The following is a 19482-nucleotide window of genomic DNA, read 5'->3' on the forward strand; positions in this document are numbered from 1 at the left end:
GCGGAACAATCGCCGCGCCCAGCGTTCGTCGTTCATGACTCGGAGTCGCTCTTCGAATGCAATCTTGCTGGTGGCCTCGCAAGCCTCAAACGTTGACCATCCCAAGTCACCCTGTATGGCCTCCACAGCCACTCGGCCATGGCAGCCCAAGGCAAGGCGGCCCACCTCTCGCTGACCACGCTCGAGCCACCCCCGTGTTGGCGCCGACACACACACCACAGCGTTCGCGAAGGTGAGACATGGGACGTGCAGCGACTTCCTCAGGTCACGGACCAACAGGTATCGGTTGCACCCCCATAAGCACCGTCTGCGCAGGATACAGCTGGCGCGTCTCGACTTCTCTTTCAGTAAAGCCTCGTGTGTAGCATACTTGTCGCCAGTGGTGTTGAAAGTGATGCCAAGGTAACAATAGCTGTGCATCGATGGAACCTCTTCACCGTCAGGCAGCAGCACAATGCGAGCTTTGTCTTCTGGGTCGGAGAAGCACAGGACCGCTGACTTGCGCGTGTTGAAGGCCAGTCCCAGTGTTGACAGATGCTCAGCCGAGGCGGTGACAAGTCCCTGTAGCTCAGCCACACTTCCAGCGAGCAGGACAAGGTCATCGGCGAAGACCAGCCCCAGTAGTGTCCACATTTGCTGGAGTCCATCTTCAGAATAGGGCAGCGTGAAACCAAGTCCCGACGCAATAAGGGCTTTCTCTAGCCCCGCTACATACAGCATGTATAGCAGCGGGGAGAGCGGGCACCCCTGCTTCAGTCCCCGGTGTATTGCCACTGGCTCCGTGTGGACCTCTCCGAAGCATGCCACTGCCTTGTTGCTGGTGTATAAGCGCTGCAGAAGGTCAATCCATTTGGATGGCATAACCAGCTCGCTCATGTGCTGCAGCATACGGCCGTGTGGGACATTTTCATATGCCTTAGTGACGTCGAGAAAGCATGTCACCAGGCCGCGGGATTCTTTCCGTGCAATGTCTATGCACTGGGAGAGTACAAACAGGTTGTCCTCCACCCGATGACCCCGTCTAAATCCATTTTGCAGCTCCGTCAGGTGACCACTTTGCTCCGCCCACGCGCTCATCCAGGCCTTAAGCACTTGGGCAAAAAGCCTATACAGTACGCTGGTGACTGTGAGTGGCCTGTGATCCCTGAGAAGGCTGCTGTCACCGCCTTTCTTTGGTATTAATGACACTTTTCCCAGTAACCATGCCTCTGGGATGGGGTCGCCGTGGATTATGCCGGTGAGGATTGCTGCAAGGTGTGCTTGCGCCACTTCCCCCAGACACTTGACCAGTTCCGCAGGGATGCCATCGAGTCCGCTTGCCGTGTGAGCCCCAATGCGAGCAAGATCACGTTTGAGAGCCAGCGGTGTCACTTCCCATTGGCAGTCAGCCATGTACGAGTCCTGTTCACTTGGCGGCTCTCCTACCGGGCTGGCTTTGTGCTGGACGTCACCTTGGTTGGGTGTATGTTCAAAGATTCCCTCAAGATGCTATGTGAGGTGCCGACGTATATCAAGCACTGTGTCACCCGTCATTTCATCTCGGAGCTTTGGCAGTGGCGATTTGCGGTCTAGTGAGGAAACATAGGTCCAAAACTTCCGGGTGCTGCTGCGGCCTGCTGTAGTGATCTCCTCCAGTTGCCTTTGGTCGTTTTCTGCGATTTTGCATTGGACCAGCTGTTGCACTGCTCGTTTGCAGCGCAGATACTCTTCCCAGGCTAGGAGGCATTCACTGGCTGTGAGATTTTTCACTGCATGCCTGTGTGCCCGGTTCGCCGCACGCCGCTTTTCAAGGGCCTCTTTGATTTCCCTGTTCCACCACCGCTTTCGCTGAGGGCCTCCACGAGAGCATGTGCGAACTTCATGCTTGCGCATGATTCTCTTGAGCTCATCGACAAACTCCGAGTACGTTGCCTTCCTTGCGTGGATGGGGCTGCACTCGAATTCGCTGGCAACTGTTTTGTATGCAGGTGCCGGCAGATAGCGCTTTGCAGGTTTTCGAGGCTGTCGCTCATGTTTTTGGTGGGGCGATGAGAGTGACAGCTTGATGCGATTGTGGTCACTCCCCAGGCTGAAGTGGCCGCCTTCGTCGATGTGGACCTGTCTGATGTGTGCTGCCAGTGAGGACGATATCAGTGCATAGCCAATGCAGCTACGACTGTTGCGAGCACACCACGTAACATCACCTTCACATTCTCCTCGCAGGTTAGCTATCTCGAGAGAGAGCTTCTCAGTCAGGCCAACCATAAGGTTACTAGGTTACCATAAGTTACCATTATAGTCCTGGAAAATTTCCAGCGCCATCTATGAGGAGGCAAAGCAAACCAGTAAGCTCCGCCATGGCCTCTGTGATCGGCTGCCGCCGGCGCGCCAACGGCAGCCGATCGCGGAGACCATGGCTTCGCGATGGGTCGGTCTATGGCGAAAGGTGCGTCGTAGGGTATTTAGGGTGGAATGAGAGATATTAAGATGTATTAACCGAGATAAAGGGCGTTATCCTCACCCAAAGAAAAACAAGTAGCGCGGCAATCTTAAAGCTACTTACTGCCACCAAGAGTGTGCTGGCTTCTCAAGAGCCAGCTGGCTTCTACAGCTACAGTAACGTCGCAACGTCGTCAGCCATCATTTTCTAGAGAACTGTCACGCACAGCTCGGTGGATATATACATAGTACGTTAAGCGGACAACTTTTGGAGCGCACTGTTGGAGCACAGCGATTTATGAGGCTCGATATCCAGAATTTATTCTATTTCTTTCACCTCCTTCACAGCAGGAATAGTGAAAAAGAAATTCACTGGCGTTCCACCGTATGAAGGCGAATGACAAACGGACCTGGTTGTGGGTTATTGGCGGGCCACAAACTCCTGCACAAATCTCGCTGTCGCGGCGGGGAAACGTTCAGTGTGATTTGTATTTGTAACCTCGCCTTTGTACTGGCATTCAATTCTTGAGGTTCGTTAAAAAGGGCACAGATAAAAGTTTTATATGCTTTTCTTTAATTTCCTACCAACGTTCCCAACGAAGCGCGAAGAGAACACATGTAGCGCGAAAAGCCAAACGTTGGGGATCAGTATTACTTGCATTTGGAAGTACCCTAGTACTACTTGTACGGAGGTGGTGACAGGAGGGGGAGTTGCTGTCACAATGGCCCTCGCTGAAAATACAAGGAAGACAAAAGTGAGAAGACGAAGCCCCTCCTCCTTCTATTTTAATTTTAGTTGCGCCTGAGGTGGTGCCAGTAGTATAGCTCGAGGGGCTTCTTGAACTTCCAGAACTTCTTGTTGACCTTATCCAGGGTCATGCTGCCCGGCAGCGGGGCGAACTGGCCGGGCGTGATGGCGATGGAGAGGCTGAAAGGGGCCACTCTGTGGGGCACCGACGCGTCCCGCTCCAGCTTTTCCAGCGCCAGCCGCATGGCCAGATACTTGTACAGGTGGGCAACCTTGGCCTTGGCCGTGATTTTGATGTAGCGCTCCTGGGCGCTCGAGTCCTCCCGCATCATCTGCGGCTGCGGCTTCAACACCAGCTCGATTTCCCGGTTCGCGGTTCCTTCTGTCTGCTCCGTCTCGCCCCCCGTGGACTCCGTGGCTACAGGCGAATTCTCGAAGGTCTTGGGGCGCTTGCGCGGAGGCGACGAGGAGCCCACGCTGCTCGAGCTGCTGCTGCTCTGCGTGGCGGCGTCGCTGCAGCTGCGTGGCGTCGCAGTCGGCCGCGGGGGTGGGTTGCCGCCATGGGGGACCAAGGGCCCCCTACCACCAGCCGTGGGGGCGTGGCCGCGCTCCGCCGTGCTGTTGGCTGTCGGGGCCGACAAGGCCCCAGGTGTGCTCGGGGCCCTGGCCCCCCCTCCGTGTACGGCCGCGGGTCCTCCTCCGGCCGAAGAAGTGCCGACCATGGGGACGCACGCCGTGGCCGCAGTGGACGACGAGGCGGTCGGCCCGCTGCCCCCGTCGTCCTCGCCGCCACCGTTCTTCCGCACGTGCTGGCCTCGGTTCAGGGCCTGCGGGCTCATGCCCTCCTCGACGCTGTGTGCCAGGACCTGGGAGGGCTGGCGGTTGGCATTGGATACCAGCTGCTCCTGGTGGGCCTCGTTCTCGCCGCCGCTGAGGTACAACTTCTCGATGAGCGAGTCGAAGTTCGGGTCCTGCCGCAGCGACCGCTTCGTCGCCAGCTTCGTGCGGCAGATCGGGCACTGCTTGTTCCCGCGGCGCAGGGCGGTGACGATGCACTCCTGGCAGAACCGGTGAAGGCAGTTCATGGACGCCATGGTGTTCTCGGTGAGGTCCAGGCAGATGCCACAGCGGAAGTGTTCCTCCAGGCTGCTCGGCGACACGGCGATCTCGGTGCTGTCCGTGATCAGCTCCTGAGGCGTCCGGTTGAGCTCGTACAAGCTGAGCTCCCACGTAGGGTTCGTCGTTTCCCTGCCCGACGACGACATCTCGGATGGAACTGCGGCTGTGCTGACCGCTGTTCCGCTGTGGTCGCCAGGACAGTACTGCACGAGGCTCAACGAACCAGCATCGCGAGCATCACGCCAACGACGCTTTTTTCTTCTTCCAATTTCCCACTTGGGGAGATTCTCCCCAAAGTGTCCTAACTGTGGAGACTATCCCAGCCTCTATCATACGCCCTGGGCTTGCACAGTGAACCACAAACTTCCCCCAATACGCAATCCTACACCCACTCCATGGGAAAGGAGGCTGGCCGACTCTTGCGGGGAAGTGCAAAGGGCACTGATCGAACGCGCAGAGATGGCCCTATCGACTATCCCGGGAGCTCCGGACTAGGGGATCCTGGTGGGAAATAAAGGTACTGTGTTCTTCTCGTTAGTTCGTCTTTGCGTCGTCGTCCGCATGCGCTCGGTACCGTAGAAGAGCCGCGACTTGAATGTCGAAGCTGCTGTGGGTGATGATTTACCCCACATGGCTCGGCCGCGGATAGTTCGCACGACCGAGGAAGAGGCTGCACTTCGAGAGGCTCGGCGTGCAAAGCAGCTGCTAGAGACGATAAGTCGCGCTTGCAGAGTGGCGTACAAAATTGTCGACCAAAACGAATGGCATTTCAATGGCCTTGCTCAACATAAGGTCATTGAAATGCCATGCCGCCGACGTCAACCACCACACCACAGCGATACTAAAACTCAACTTTGTGTCCGTCAATGGTCACCTACAACAGCTTCGCCATACATGCCTTGAACGTGAGTGCAAGCTTCCCTGAATTTTTGTTAATCAAATTGGACCGCAAAAATCAAAGTTCTTCCCTAAGAGACAGATGAGGCGTTTTTTTTTTTTTAAACTGAGCCAGATCCCCCTAACGCGAATTTAAGAAACAAGAGGCAGTTTGTTACCTGACCCAAACGCAACGCCATCAATACTATTATATGATATATTTTACATGTGAGCGAGGGGAAGTTCATGGCCACAAGTAATTAAAAATTATGCCGTGAATTCGAGCAATATTTGGGTGATAAATTTGACTTTGCCTTATATATATGAGGCGTGTTTCAATTCCATATTGAATTGAAACACGCAAGTTGATGCGGCATTCTTATGAAAACTTTATTTAAATTGACTACCAAGCATTGTGCGATTCAGGTTTGGTGGAAAACGCTATAAAATATGCAGCAGGGCTTCAAGAACCCTATAACTACACCACGAGAACAGGACAGTCCTCTTGACACCATTAGTAGCTCTTTTCGAATTCTTCCTTAAGATAATTTTCTTGGGCGAGCCTGAAGGCATTCATGAAGTAAGCAAGCTCTTCATTGCTTTACCATGAATTTCCAAAGCTCTTCACAAAAAGGCTGCTCATGTCTTCTTCACCTCAATGAAGTGGTTCGTACACTCACAGGGAGGGGGGGGGGGATTTACCAGTGCTGTAAGCTGCGGCTATTTATTTAATTACGAAAATGGTAAATATGCAAGTAAAAAAATTATTATAACTGTAGTTATTTCGTAAGGATGAGTGAGACGAAATGAAATCATTGTTTGACATCTTTCAGTTTCATTTCGTTAACATTTTCTTCCGTTCACTTCGTCATTGACATCTGGGGTCAAATATTTCGCCGATCTCCTAATTGCCGCCTGAATTCATAATAAGCCAGCTCCTAAAAGAAAAAAAAAAACTTCCGGAAACACCTAAAAAACCGTCTAAACAGTCAAGCCAAAAGCGGACTCCCATTGGTCAAATGGATCTGGCTCAATTTTCGATGCGATCTGCGTACACGTTTTCAGGGCGTTACGTCAACTATTTTCTTGCCACTTCTTTTTTAGCGGAAAGTTACCGAGCTTTTCTTGTCAGTGCAGTCTTATCCGACTCAGTTTCGCTTTCTGGATCTGGCTCATTTCGAAAAAAAAAAAAAAAACGCCTCAGGTGGTTAAAACTCAAAGCTTTCTCCCGTGCAACCTGAGTCAAAGTCCAAGATTCAGACTGCTTCGACCGTGTCGGAATACCACATTTTTCTAGACTGCTCAGACGCGAGATTTCACTGGGACATCCTACAGCGCACTGTTAAAAAAGACCTGCCCATAAACCCTTTCGGGATCCGTTTTCTGTCTGTGTGTGATACAGGAGGCGCGTGCCCTTAGACATGTTTATGTTGATCAGCATGCACAGCTTGTGGCGCACAAGGATGGCTGACAGGCATGCCGATCCCAATTCACGGCCCGCCAGAGAGTATTTCATTGAGAGTATGGTCAACATACGTGAGGTATACAAGGCGCTAAGCGAACCACCTGAATGGTTACCAATGCTTGATGACCTTGTTCAGCTGAAGAGATTTTAAACTTGTGTTATCGCAAAGGTGGCGAATGTTATAAAATCACTGTAACCTAGTTTATCGTTTGAGACAAACGGTAATAAAGCAGTATACTTGGAGCATTTGTGCCCGTTATGAAAAACTGTTTAATGGCAACACGGGTACCTGTAAAACGCCTGATTTTAATGTATTCCTCCAGCCTTTTCCTGAGCTCAGTGACGATGAGCGGGCTCTTGTAGAAGGACCAATTACGCTTCAAGAAGTGGGAATTGCCATTTCAGACCTGCAAACCCATAAGTCACCTGGCCTCACTTCGGAGTTCTACCAAAAATTCTCGAGTATTCTGGCACCTGCCTTACATGAGGTATTTACAAAGGCCTATGAACTCGATGTGCTGCTTCTTACGTTTTACCAAGGTTATACTGTACTAATCCCGAAAAGTGACAACGCAGAAAAGTTGAAAAGCGTGGATGGCTACAGGCCGATATCTCTGTGTAACGTGGATTACAAGATATTCGCGAAGGTGCTGGCACGCAGGTTACAGATTGTAATCACAAGTCTGTTGGGATAACGTCGCGCTTGAGCATTTCAGCGACCTGCTTCTCAATAATTTTCCTTCCATTTGACGACACGCGGTATGGTCGCCGGCGCACAATCGCTGAGCCTTCCGTCTCAATTCGATGGGCAGCCACAGTCGTCCGTTTGAGAGTGGTGGAACTCACGTCAAAGGATGCAACATGCTTCGCTAGTATCGTGAGCAGCTGTGCCGTTTGCTTCGACGTAAGGTCGGGGCTGATAGGTTCGAACCAGACTTGCGGTATTCAGGGGCGGAGCATTCAGACCAACATCCATATTGCTCGTTCAGTACTGGAGTGCGTATCCTATGGTGCTGGGCAGGTTGCTCTCCTTCAAATTGATCTTGCCAAAGCATTTGACAGGGTTAGCCATCCTTTCCTTTTTTGCTTTTCTGGAGTCAGCTGGGCTCGGGGAAGCCTTGTATAAAAGCATATCTCTCTGTTATAAAAGCTGTACGACCCGGTTGATTATAAATCGCGAACTCTCTAGACCTATTCCCATTAGATCTTCCGTGCGGCAAGGTTTCCCGTTGTCACCCCTTTTATTCGGTTTGTACCTTGAGCCTGTGCATTAGTATTCTCCAAAGCAGCGCCATTCATGGTTTCTCACTGGAAAACTATGAAGTCAAAGTTTTAGCCTATGCAGATGGCATTGCCTTTTTTTGTACGGACAAGAAAAGTGTTTTGGAGGTAATGATGCTGACACAGCGGTTTTGCGATGTAAGTGGTGCCAAGGTGAACCTTGAAAAATAAAGAGGTTTTTGGAAGGGCTGATGGGGTACGCAGCCACGTCAATATGGAGGCATATATGACATGGGACTCTGAAACAATACAGTACCTTGGGGTTCCTCTACATCAGATTCGGAACAGTGGACCTCATTGGTCTTCTGCACTTACTCTAGTGAAGCGTAAAACGCAGGCATGGATGGGGCGGGAGGTGTCTATATTTGCGCGTGCAGAACTGTGCAATGTATTTCTTGTCTCCAAACTTGTTTATGTTCTACAGGTCCTTAGTTGCGCACGAAATAACGTTCAAGCATTTCACAGAGTGTTGGCTACCTCGTATGGCGGTCCAAGTGGGAGCCCATGCGCCGCGATAACCTCTTCCTCCCGTTAAGGTCTGGTGGTGTTGGATTGGTGCATTTGTTTGTACACCAGCTCATTTCGCGATTCTTTTTTATCAAAACGGCTGATCATCCGTTTGTAAAAGTTTTTATTCAGCATAAATTGAGTGCTCATTTGCCTTTTTTATTTGCTCCAACCCACCCCGCGAATCCTAGGCCGCTTTGGGGCTTTCTGAAAGAGGTTGCTGACACTTTCAAGTTTCTTATTGTGCGTTTTTCTCTCGAGTATTTGTACAGTTTCTCCAGGAAAGAATTGACCGGCATTTTATTTGAAAGTTTATTTCCAGTGCCCATTTACTGTCAACCATATCTGATGTTTTTAGATGACAGTGCGTTGAAGCGCGTCAAGAAAATGTGCATCCAAGCGGCTGCAAAAACTTTCTTTTTTAAGCTGCACACATCAACGTTGCCTGTTCAAACATGGCTCAATAGTAAAGGTGTATATGTGCCTTGGTCTGTTAACTGTCGCTTGTGTAACCAGCCGGAGACAATTGATCACTGCTTTGTTTTATGTCGGGATGCTGTGTTTTTTTTTTATGTTCTGCAGCGGACTCTTAAAAAGGACATAGACATCACCCCTTACAGTATACGATGCCTGCCAGTGATGAAGAACTGTTCCGTGCCTTATGACCTTTTCGTGCTGATAGGATTGTTTAGCCTATGGAAGTGTCGCATGATTGACCGCCATGCCGAGGAGCCTCGTGAAACTAAGTCAATTTTCGCGAACAATGTGCGCTTGTGTACAGTGTCTATGCGGCGCAATCGCAGCCGCCGGACTGGTTGCATCTTCTTGAAGCGACCCGCCGCGGTGGCTCAGTGGCTAAGGCGTTGCGCTGCTGAGCACGAGGTCGCGGGTTCGATTCCCGGCCGCGGCGGCCGCTTTTCTGATGGAGGCGAAAAGCAAAAACGCCCGTGTGTACGAGATTTCGGCGCACGATAAAGATCCCCAGGTGGTCAAAATTAATCCGGAGCCCTCCACTACGGCGCGCCTCATCGCCTGCGTTGCGTCGGCGCGTTAAACCCAACAATCAGCATCTTCTTGAAGCGTGTGTGTGCCTGTCTGACTTTTAAAATGTATTAGTCAATGTACCGTTATTGTAGTTAGGGTGGGACTTTAAGCTACTAGGGCTCGTTTCCCATGCAGTAAAGAAAAAAAGAAATAAAAAAGGAATGGCGCAGTGGGATAGACGTCGACTTCATAACCCGAGGGACACAGGTTCGATTCCGATCATGGGTAGCGTTTTTTTCTTAATTTTTGTAAGGCGCGTGATGTGCCTTTTCAAGCGAAGTGTAAAGTTGTCTTTCCTGTGGTGTGTTTTGCGCGACGAACAGCGCCATTAGTGAGGCATGGAAAGCTTAGCTTTAAAAATGCCCGGCTTATCTGCAGTGCAGTGCATGTTTCAAATTGAACCATTTTTCTAGGGAAACTAAGACTGGCACGTTGTACGGGAAATGATGAAATATGACATTTAAAAAAAATGAACTCTCCAGGTTGTTTCCATTCTGAGAAACAGAACCTGATATTTTGGCAATTTCAAAATGTGTAATGTTTAAAAAAAATCTGCACCGATAGCTGCAAGAGCTTGGAAGTTCCGCATTTCACGAGATTCATCCAACGCGCCTTTGGGATGTTTTTTTAGAGAAGGAAAGTTTCGTTTCTCCTGCAAAATAAACATAGGAGATTCTCCGTGCATAAGCTATACCTAAATCTCTCGTCAAAATTAAAAATGTGAACCGGACACACGTGTCGCATCTCTCCTGAGAACACCCCAACATTTGTCTTTAAGACGATATAAAGGCTTGGCTAGATAGTGGCTGGTGAATCGTCCCTACTGTTTCTGTTTTCTTTAATATCTAGCCCAAAAGTGTATTGTTGTCTTTTACACTGCACCACTGTTGTCGGTATTTCTAATTTTTGTTTATGTTTTATTTGGATGGTCACCTTAAACTACGAAGCATTTTTGTTTTTCACTTTACGGGTAATTAAACTCATCGAACCGGTTCGCTCACCGGTTAAGCTTCGGAACCGGTTCGTGAGCCGGTTTTAGTCGAACCGGAACTGAACCGGAATGAAATGAATTGACCCGAACCGTACCCGAACCCGTATTTTTTCGGTTCGAGCCTCCAATTCACAGGTAAAGAAATTCCTCGGAAATGCTGAATACGGTCCTCTGCTTTCACATTACCCTGAATGGAACGGGTACAACCTAGCTGAAAGTCATCGCTGCACAAGTCAACCACATTCTCAGCATGACAAATAAAGTGACCCGCCGCAATGCTGATTTAAAAGAACACGAGGGTCGCAAAGTATAATGGAAGCGCTCATATTCTCACGGATCGCATATGGCCTTCGTTATTGCTATTTGACAAAAACTCAGCACGAGAAACTCGAAATACTTACCTGTAACGCCACGTGTGTCATAGCAAGCACCCCAAGATTAATCCGAAATGGCCTCTTAAACTCCCTTGGCGCCTTTAACACACTTGACGAGAAGATTGACACACTCCACTGGGCGTGAACCCAAAGACTACAAACACCTTTTTAAGGTGGTGTCATCCTCTCATGTCTAAGCCATGACATCACTTTCCTCCGGCACATTCCACCAGAGCTTTCACCTTGGTCTTGTTCATCTACAATGACCTTTAATGTCATATCCAAAAATATGGTTCCAAACCGCTGCCAGAATGTATTTCTCCAAGGAATTACAGTAATTTCAACTCTTGATAACAGCGACGTCTTCTGCGCAACATTTGTGCACGTACGCTCCGACGCCATAGTCAACATCTCCGGATCTTCAAGCTATTGTCAACGCCATAGAACCACTCCAAGACGAAGCGAAACTAGCCATAATGACTGACAGCGTATGTGAAATTCATAATCTCCGAGGAGAACCATACACAACCCTACACCAGCCACACACTCGCCAATATCACACGCAATTGTCCTACGCTTCATCCTACAGTGACTTGAGCCCCTGGACACGATGTGAAAGTGAATGAGAGATTCACGCCTTATCTCGAGCTGCTCATCATGATGCGGCGCCCCAGTACAACGGCCCTGGTTCTGTGAAGCAAAAGGAAACTGCCAATCCACGCATCCAGCAGCCAATTCAATCCAGCTGCCAATCCAATTTAGCGGCCAACCCCATACGAAGCCACTAATTACGTCAGAAATCGACCGAATGCCCTTTTCTACCCTATAAAGTTCTCCCGCCCGGACGCTGTCCTCGTTTGACCAGCACAAACAGGCACACTACCATCACAGCACTATATGGACGGACTTCCACGCGCTTCAAAATGTTCCTGTTGACACCAATACCGCAACAATGAACCTGAACTCTGGACGTGCGCAAGTACACAAACACCCCCAAATCACCCATCGAGCTAATTGCCGCCGCAGCGACCCATCTACCTTTGAGGAACAGTTCAAATCCATTAAATAGCTTGGAGAGCTCTACTTGAACATGTTACTAGCCCACACGCGGGCTTATACAAGACACTGATGAAAAGTATTTAGGTTGCTGTGTACCAGGTTAAAACGTAACTGAGGATATTACTAAATACTAAAAAATTAAAAGTACCTGAGTACAGTAACAAATACTCGAAAAGAGCTACCCTTTACGTTCAGGCATTCTTAAAGGAGTACTGACACGAAAATTTATGTTCCACTTTTATTGCTTTTATTGATGCTTAATGGCCTGGCGAACCCGAAACAACACTTTAAATACTTTAGCGCGCGGTAATAAATTACATTGAACGTCCTAAAAATCGTTTGTTTCGAATTCCTGGGCTTTCATCCCGAAAGGCGCATATGACAGAATCCCGGCATGACCTCACCGCTTTGTGCGGACGTCAAAACCCTGCGGAGGCCGTGGGGGCGTTGTTTCGACCGCGCCGCCGCCGGAGCTGAACGGCTGAGCTGCCTGAAGGTGCGAGGCCTACCATTGCGTGGGAAATTCGGACCGCTTTCAATAAAAATTGGCCGCGTACCTGCTCCTTTCGTTGCAAATGCCGTCAAAAGACGATAGTCTTTATCGGCTTTTGCGAAGTAAATGCCTCCCTTCGCTTTCCCGCTCACCTGTCATGTTGTTCCTCTTGCGTCGCGCTCCTCCCGAGGTAAAGACGCCAAAGGTTTGCTTAAATCACTTTAAATTTCCCGCGTTCCACTGCTCCAGACCGGGTGTCTCGATGCGAACGCTGCCGTACGGCGAAGACGCGCGTTAGTCGAGGTGCCCTACTTCAACGTTTATATAACCGCGTTTCCCTAGTCCACGTGCGTTGCAAGCAGAACGTGGAACCTATCCAGTGGAACCTTTCGTAACTCTTGCCACTTGATTTCTTCAAATCCCGCCAGAAGCTATATGGCGCGGACGACAGCAGGCGACGGCGGAGTGATATTTTTTTCTTCAGTTGATGCAGTATTTAATCTCGCAAAAATCAAACATGTACGATTTTTTATAAAGGAACTCTGCAAATATCACTTCTGTATTAATTTGTTGTCTTATATATGCGTAATGTCTTGTTGTTCTTCAACAATATTGACAAGTATGAACATTACACCGGACTTAGACGGGCACATTTAGCTCTGACTATAAAGACGCGCAGGCCTTGTTTTACTTTGGCCGTGTGGCTGAATCGAGTCACAGACAGACAGACGGGCATTCCACTTCCGGTCACCGAGGCGAACGGTCGTGAAATCATGAGCTCGTTTCGAGCGGCAACAGCGGTCGACGCCGACCGCGGAAACAGGACCGAAGGAAAGGAAAACCAGGATTTTCAGATTATCTTGCCGACGCTGCCTACCGGACGCATTGTGCTCAACACCGTGTTTCTTCACGCCGATGTAAAGGGACGACCATACCGAGTCGAAGACTTCAGAGACGCTCTGGCCAAACTTGGTGCACTGCCCGAGGTAATTTCCTTGGGTGCCTATCAAATCAATCATGTTTGGGCTGTGACTTTTAGGAATGCAGAAGCGACAAAGAAAATGCTGACCACGACGAAGCTGCAGGTGAAGGGGCGTCGCTGCCTCTTCATCGACCCACAGAATCAGGAGGTGAAGCTGAAGCTCCACTGGCTTTTGCATGGGGTGGCGGACGAGGACATCCGTTCAGCGTTCGTGCCTACGGCAGAGTCAGCGAGGTTACGAGGGAACGCTGGCGGGTCGCCGGCGTAAACGAAAAGACTTCTACTACGAGGACTGTGCTTCTCAAGCTCAAGTCAGGAGTAAAGATCGATGACCTACCTCACCAAATTCGTGTTGCCGGAGAACTGGCTCTCGTCGTGGTGCCCGGCCGGCCCATGCAGTGCCTTCGCTGCAACGGCGAAGGGCACGTGAGACGGGAGTGCAAAGTGTCTCGGTGTTCCCTGTGTCGACGCTTTGGCCATGCTGAGGCCCAGTGCACGAGGTCGTACGCGAGCGCGGTTGGGCCACCTGGTGACGACGATGCGTCGGAACACCTCATGGATGCTGAAGAGGCCGAGGAAGCAGCCAAGGGTACGGGAGATCAGGAAAAGACGGAGGAAGAGGCCACCACGTCAACGAACGCTTGCGAGGCCATAGCGGCAGCAGGCGGAGGAGACAACGACGTGCCGGAGCAAGCTCCGGCTCCCACGGATGACCTGTCGAAAGACGGTGGCACCCGAACGAACGCCCAGGCAACAGTCAACTACGCCCCCGACGCCATGGACGTGCTCGGGAACCCGGTCACCAAACGGTGCCACATCGACGTTGCCGAGGGTGGCGTCAGCGACCCTGCAGTTCAGGCCGACGAGCCGCCGATGAAGACGGCGCCGGGACGCCGCTCGACGACGCGGCTTAAGCCAAGCGTCGCGGTGGAACGCAGGAGTGTAGAGGCGTCGGGAGCGTCTCAAAAACAGCTCGACGACCCGGGGCCCAAACGCGTCGCTTAGCGACGCGCTGGATGTGAGCGGTGAATATTATGCCCCCGGTTTCCATTTCTTCACGGGGAAATGTCTTCTCTGAACCTAGCTACCCTAAACGTCCGCAGTCTTTCGAGTAAAAGACGGCAGAGTCAGGTGCACCGCCTGCGAACATATCTAGACGTAGACGTTTTAGCGGTTCAGGAGACAAAGGTAGAGGGGGAGGAGGAGACCGGGGGCATGGTGCAACGTTTCACGTCGCGGTATTATGTGTGCGTCAGCCACGCAGTTGGCTTTTCTGCTGGCTGCACGTTATTGGTGAAAAAGTTGCCGGGGCTTAGAGTGCGAGAGGTGTGCTCTGGCTTGTCAGGGCGACTCGTTGTATGCGATGTAGTATTGAGTGGTGAAGAGTGGCGAATAGTGTGCTTGTACGCGCCGAATGAAGTTAGAGAAAGGGCTGAATTTTATAATAACTTTAGGCCGCATCTGTTGACAGACAAGCGCCTTGTCGTACTAGGGGATTTTAATTGCGTCTTATCCACGCGAGATAAGATTAGTAATCGGCCATTTTGTGAGGAGAGCACGGCTGTGCTGCAGGAAATAATGAATACTATTGGGTTGGTGGATGTGGGTGAATGTCTAGAGGGAGGACGGGAGGTGCAATTTACACATTTTCAAGGAGTCAGTCACGCTAGACTGGATAGAGTGTATGTATCGTGTGATTTGATTGAAAAATGTTAAGGGTACGAAGTAAAGCCTGTATCATTTTCAGATCACTGCCTGGTGGTGTGTGATCTAGGATACAAGAAACGGACCAATCCTTTCATGTGGGAGCTATGGAAAATAAATGATAAGTTACTAAAGGATGAAATCTTTTTTGAAAAAGTGAGTGGTTTGATTCGGAAAATAGAAGGGGATAAAATCGGTGAACAGTGGGAGTATTGTAAACAAGAGGTAAAAATGAGGGCCATTGAGAGGTCCACTGTCGTACGATATGAACAGAAAATTATAGAAAAGACACTAAGGTCAAACCTAGAAAAACTTATCCGTGAAGAGTGCAATGCGCCTGGAGTGTTTAGTGAGGATGTCAGAAAAATGAAACAGAAACTTGAGGCGGTTGATGATGAACGCTACCGGGGAGCCCTCGTGAGAGCGAGAGTGGACCAATTAGCCGGTGGAGAGGCCCCTACCAAGCGTGCGCTGGGTATAGAACGGGCGAACGCTCGACGTAATCATATAAGGGAGATAGAGTGGGAAGGACGGGTGGCGGGTGATCAGCAAGAGATTGAACGGGCTTTTCATCACTACTACAAAGATTTGTTTACCTTCCGCAGGGATGAGGTGGATGCCTTTAAAACCGAGTTTATCAGTGCTTTCCCAAGGATTGATGAAGACTACAAAGAAAGTTTAAGCCAGCCTATTGCGGTTGCTGAAGTTGAATGTGCAATCGATAGTTTGAACAACGGAAAGTCACCGGGTCCAGACGGATTAACTGCAGCATTTTACAAGGCCTTCAAAAACGATTTATCGCCACTTTTGGCTGCACTATTTAACGAGGCCTTCGAACTAAAGGCATTGCCACCCTCTTACGGAGAAGCGCACACGATACTCATACCTAAAACAGAGGACACGGACAAACTTAAACATGTTACAGCATATCGCCCTATATCCAGTGACAAATGTCGATTACAAAATTTTTATGAAGGTGCTTGCACAAAGAATTCAAACAGTCACCAAGCAGATTGTAGGGCCACACCAGACGTGTGGCATAAAAGGACGCACTATTTTTTCAAACACACACAAGGCTAGATGTGTGCTGGAATGCTGCGACGCTGCCCGAGCTCACGTGGCTGTTCTCCAGCTTGATTTGGAGAAGGCGTTTGACTGTGTGTCCCACGAATTATTGTTGCTGATTTTAGATCATGTGAACGTTGGAACAGTCATCAAGGAGGGGGTGGCTCTGGCGTACCAGAAGTGCACCACGAGATTAATTGTAAACAAGACGCTGGGGGCCCCCATTAGCGTGGAACGGTCGGTGCGCCAGGGCTGCCCTCTGAGCCCACTTCTTTTCTGCCTGTATATCGAAACGCTCTGCTTAAATATAATTGAAAGTGAACACATTCGCGGGTTTAAGCTAGGCGAGGCAGAGGTAAAACTTCTGGCCTACGCAGACGACATTGCTCTTTTCTGTACGACCAAGGATAGTGTTACAAAAGCGGTGGACATTGTTAAACGTTTTGGGTCAATTACAGGTAGTGGGGTAAACTGGGGGAAATGTTTGGGATTCTGGCATGGGGACTGGTCTTTGACACCGGAATTTTTTGCCAACGTGAGCTGGGAAACCAGTCCCGTTAAGTATCTAGGGACGCCGCTGGAGTGCTACCAGGACAGCGAACCGTATTGGCGTGCCCGAACGCAGGACATACGCGACAGGGCAGAAAAGTGGAAAGGGGTTTTTCTTTCAATGTTTGCTAAAGCGACTGTTTGTAATTTCAAGTGTTGCACTGTTCGCGTTTGAATGTACAGAAAATGCATCGTGCATTTGCTGTGTTTATCTGGTCATCTACATGGGAAAGGTGCAGTAGAGATAACCTTTTTAGACGCGTCAAGGAGGGCGGTCTTGGGTTGTCGCACCTGTTTGTCCACCAGTTGGTGAATAGGTTCCTTTTTCTTCGCGATACAAGCGATCCTTTTTTGCGAACAGTTTGCCAGGTGCGGCTAGCACTGCCGGAATTTGTCGTATCCAGTTTGCACATACAGGAAAGGATTTCAGGATATTTTAAAGAAGTTGTCATGTCACTCAGGTTTCTGTCAACTCGTTTTTCGATGGAATATTTGAGTACAGTGTCACGTAGAAAATTATATAAAGATGTTTGCGACAGTCTGTTCCCGATACCGCGATATAGAGAACTGTACAAAGAAAGCCCAGAGCAGGATGTACTGAAAAGAGTTAAGCGTATGGCTGTAAAACCGGGGGTGAAGTCCTTTTTTTTTCAAGCTTCATTCGGGGACACTTACTGTGCAAACATGGTTAAAAGAAAAGGGGTTAGATACACCGTGGGGTACTGATGTAAACAACCGGACAACATAGACCACGTTTTTATACACTGCTGGATGGCGGTTCACTTTTGGGATGTTATGCAGCGAACTTTACACAAAGACTTACCCCGCATGGTATACGGTATTTACCCACAGAGAATAACGAAAGAGTCCCCTACGATTTAATAATGCTCCTGGGCCTTCACAGCATATGGAGGGCGCGCATGGCGTGGCTTCATGGCGACGTGGATGCCCGACCGGCCCGGCAGTTTCTGCGGGAGAGTGTCACGCAGTTCGTTGAGGGGCTGAGAGTCCAGCAGCCAGTACCAGATTGGTTGGAGTTTCTAGAGCCGTTAATTTCTCTAAAGTGATGATTAAATGACAAAGCTTAGCCGGAGGCACGGCTGGTATGTTAATGGCGGTGTGTGTTGTACCAAATGCAGTGTGGTTATTTTCGTGTTGTAAGTGTGTGTTGAAGACTGGTAATAAGAAAAACACAGACAGACAGACAGACATACAGACGTACAGACAGACCAAAATTTCTGGGTTTAAGTAGCCCAAGAAAGACTATCGTCTTTAAAAGTCCTGATGGCGACTTCTCTTGAGATTCCGGGCTATATTATCGCTTCCGTTCCCGTGTGTGGAACTTTATTTTTGCCAACAGTGCCTTTCTGGGCAGCATATGCCTCTAGCTCTGGCTACGTGCACCCGTTTGTGAATGCGCCGGCGCCCGCTCGCCGCTCGCGGGGCCGCGCAATCGAAGTGACGTCGCGAGTTTTTGACGAGCGCTGTCGCGTCACTTCTTTTGGCTTTCAAGGTATGATGTCACGCTGATGTCCATTTGTTGAGTGCCGCTCCGCGCGCTGTTCAGTCGGCGCGATAAATGAGATCCAATTAAAGTATGTTCTTCGCATCGCAGACCGCTAATATTTAAGCCAGGGTATTCTGCTGAATAAAGGAAGCGAACTGTGCAATAATATTAACGCAGGAAATTGGTGTCAGTACTCTTTTAAGTAACAGGTTAAGCTACAATTGAGTGTCAAACAACCGCTGTTGGTTTGTGATTATTTGTTGCCCCGAGTTGATACAAAGAAGCTTTGTTTCCGCTGAGCACGAGTGCAGAGAAGAAAATAACTTTATTTTTCACAAGGATCCCCATCTCCGGAGCTCCCGGGGAGCCGACAAGGCCTTCTCTCCGCGTTAAATGAGTGTCTTTTGCACTTCTGCGCTATCGGTCCGCCTCCTTTCCCGCGAAGTGGGGGTAGGATTAGGTATGGTGGGAAGGTTAGAGTTCTGTATGCATGTCCAGAGAGTATGATAGATGCTAGGGTAGTCCCCGCAGTTAGGACACTTGGGGGTACCCGGTAATCGTTGGGATCGGTGTGTGAGGTGTACAGTAGGTAGCGTGTTTGTCTGAATTTGCCTTAGTACAGCGGCTTCGCGGTGAGTGAGTGTTTCGTGTGGCGTTGAGTGCTTTTGTCTGTTGTTGCGGGCTGTCCGTAGGAGATCTCTGGTGTCAACTGCTTCTTGAGGTCCTGGTTGCATCTTACGTTCCTTTGAAAGTGGAAGTGCATGCTCAGGCGCCCGGTGGTTTAACGCTCTGGCGAGTGCGTGTGCGCTCTCATTTCCTGGTATGCCCAGGAATCCAGATTACCTTGTAGCACTTCTGACTTGAAATGAGGCCCTTGTTGAGTATATGAGCGTTATTTCTGTGCATTCGGTTGCAGAGAAGTTGTCGGCATGCAGCCTGAGAGTCGGTGTAGATGTACACGGTACCGGGGTCTGGCACACACTGTCAAGAGTGCTCTATAGCACCCACGATTGCCCTTGTCTCCATATCGGCGGTTGCGTTGAGGTCAAGTTCTGTGCCTGCTGTAATGAGGGCAGGACTTCCGTTTACGACAACGGTGACACCCGTCCCATTTAGGAGGCTGGTGTCGGTGTAGTAGAGTTCGGGTAGTGGCTGTGTCTTGTTGATCTGCTTCAGGATGGCCTTAACATGAAGGGTTCGTCTTTCTTTGTTCCTCTCCGGATGCATATATTGGGGTAGAGGAGCAGTGCAGATTTTACCCGTTCAGCTGAATGCACAATTTGTAAAGGCCGAGCAGACC

General features: G+C 49.8%; 1 protein-coding gene and 1 pseudogene across 1 annotated transcript; one reads left to right on the forward strand and one right to left on the reverse strand.

Annotated features, from left to right (window-relative positions):
- Nucleotides 1–3210: 3210 nt before the first annotated feature.
- Nucleotides 3211–4612, reverse strand: LOC144158700 (E3 ubiquitin-protein ligase RING2 pseudogene; annotated as a pseudogene).
- A 3796-nt stretch (nt 4613–8408) lies between these two features.
- On the forward strand, nt 8409–14362 carry LOC144158707 (uncharacterized). The gene is made up of 2 exons (XM_077689770.1): nt 8409–9179; nt 13757–14362. The coding sequence occupies exons 1-2, from the start codon at nt 8412–8414 to the stop codon at nt 14360–14362; spliced, it is 1374 nt and encodes a 457-aa protein (XP_077545896.1). The 5' UTR covers nt 8409–8411.
- Nucleotides 14363–19482: the final 5120 nt, after the last annotated feature.

This window comes from Haemaphysalis longicornis, unplaced genomic scaffold (assembly GCF_048455015.1).
Source record: "Haemaphysalis longicornis isolate Haplotype H1 unplaced genomic scaffold, Haemaphysalis longicornis Haplotype H1 scaffold_1, whole genome shotgun sequence".
NCBI lineage: Eukaryota > Metazoa > Arthropoda > Arachnida > Ixodida > Ixodidae > Haemaphysalis > Haemaphysalis longicornis.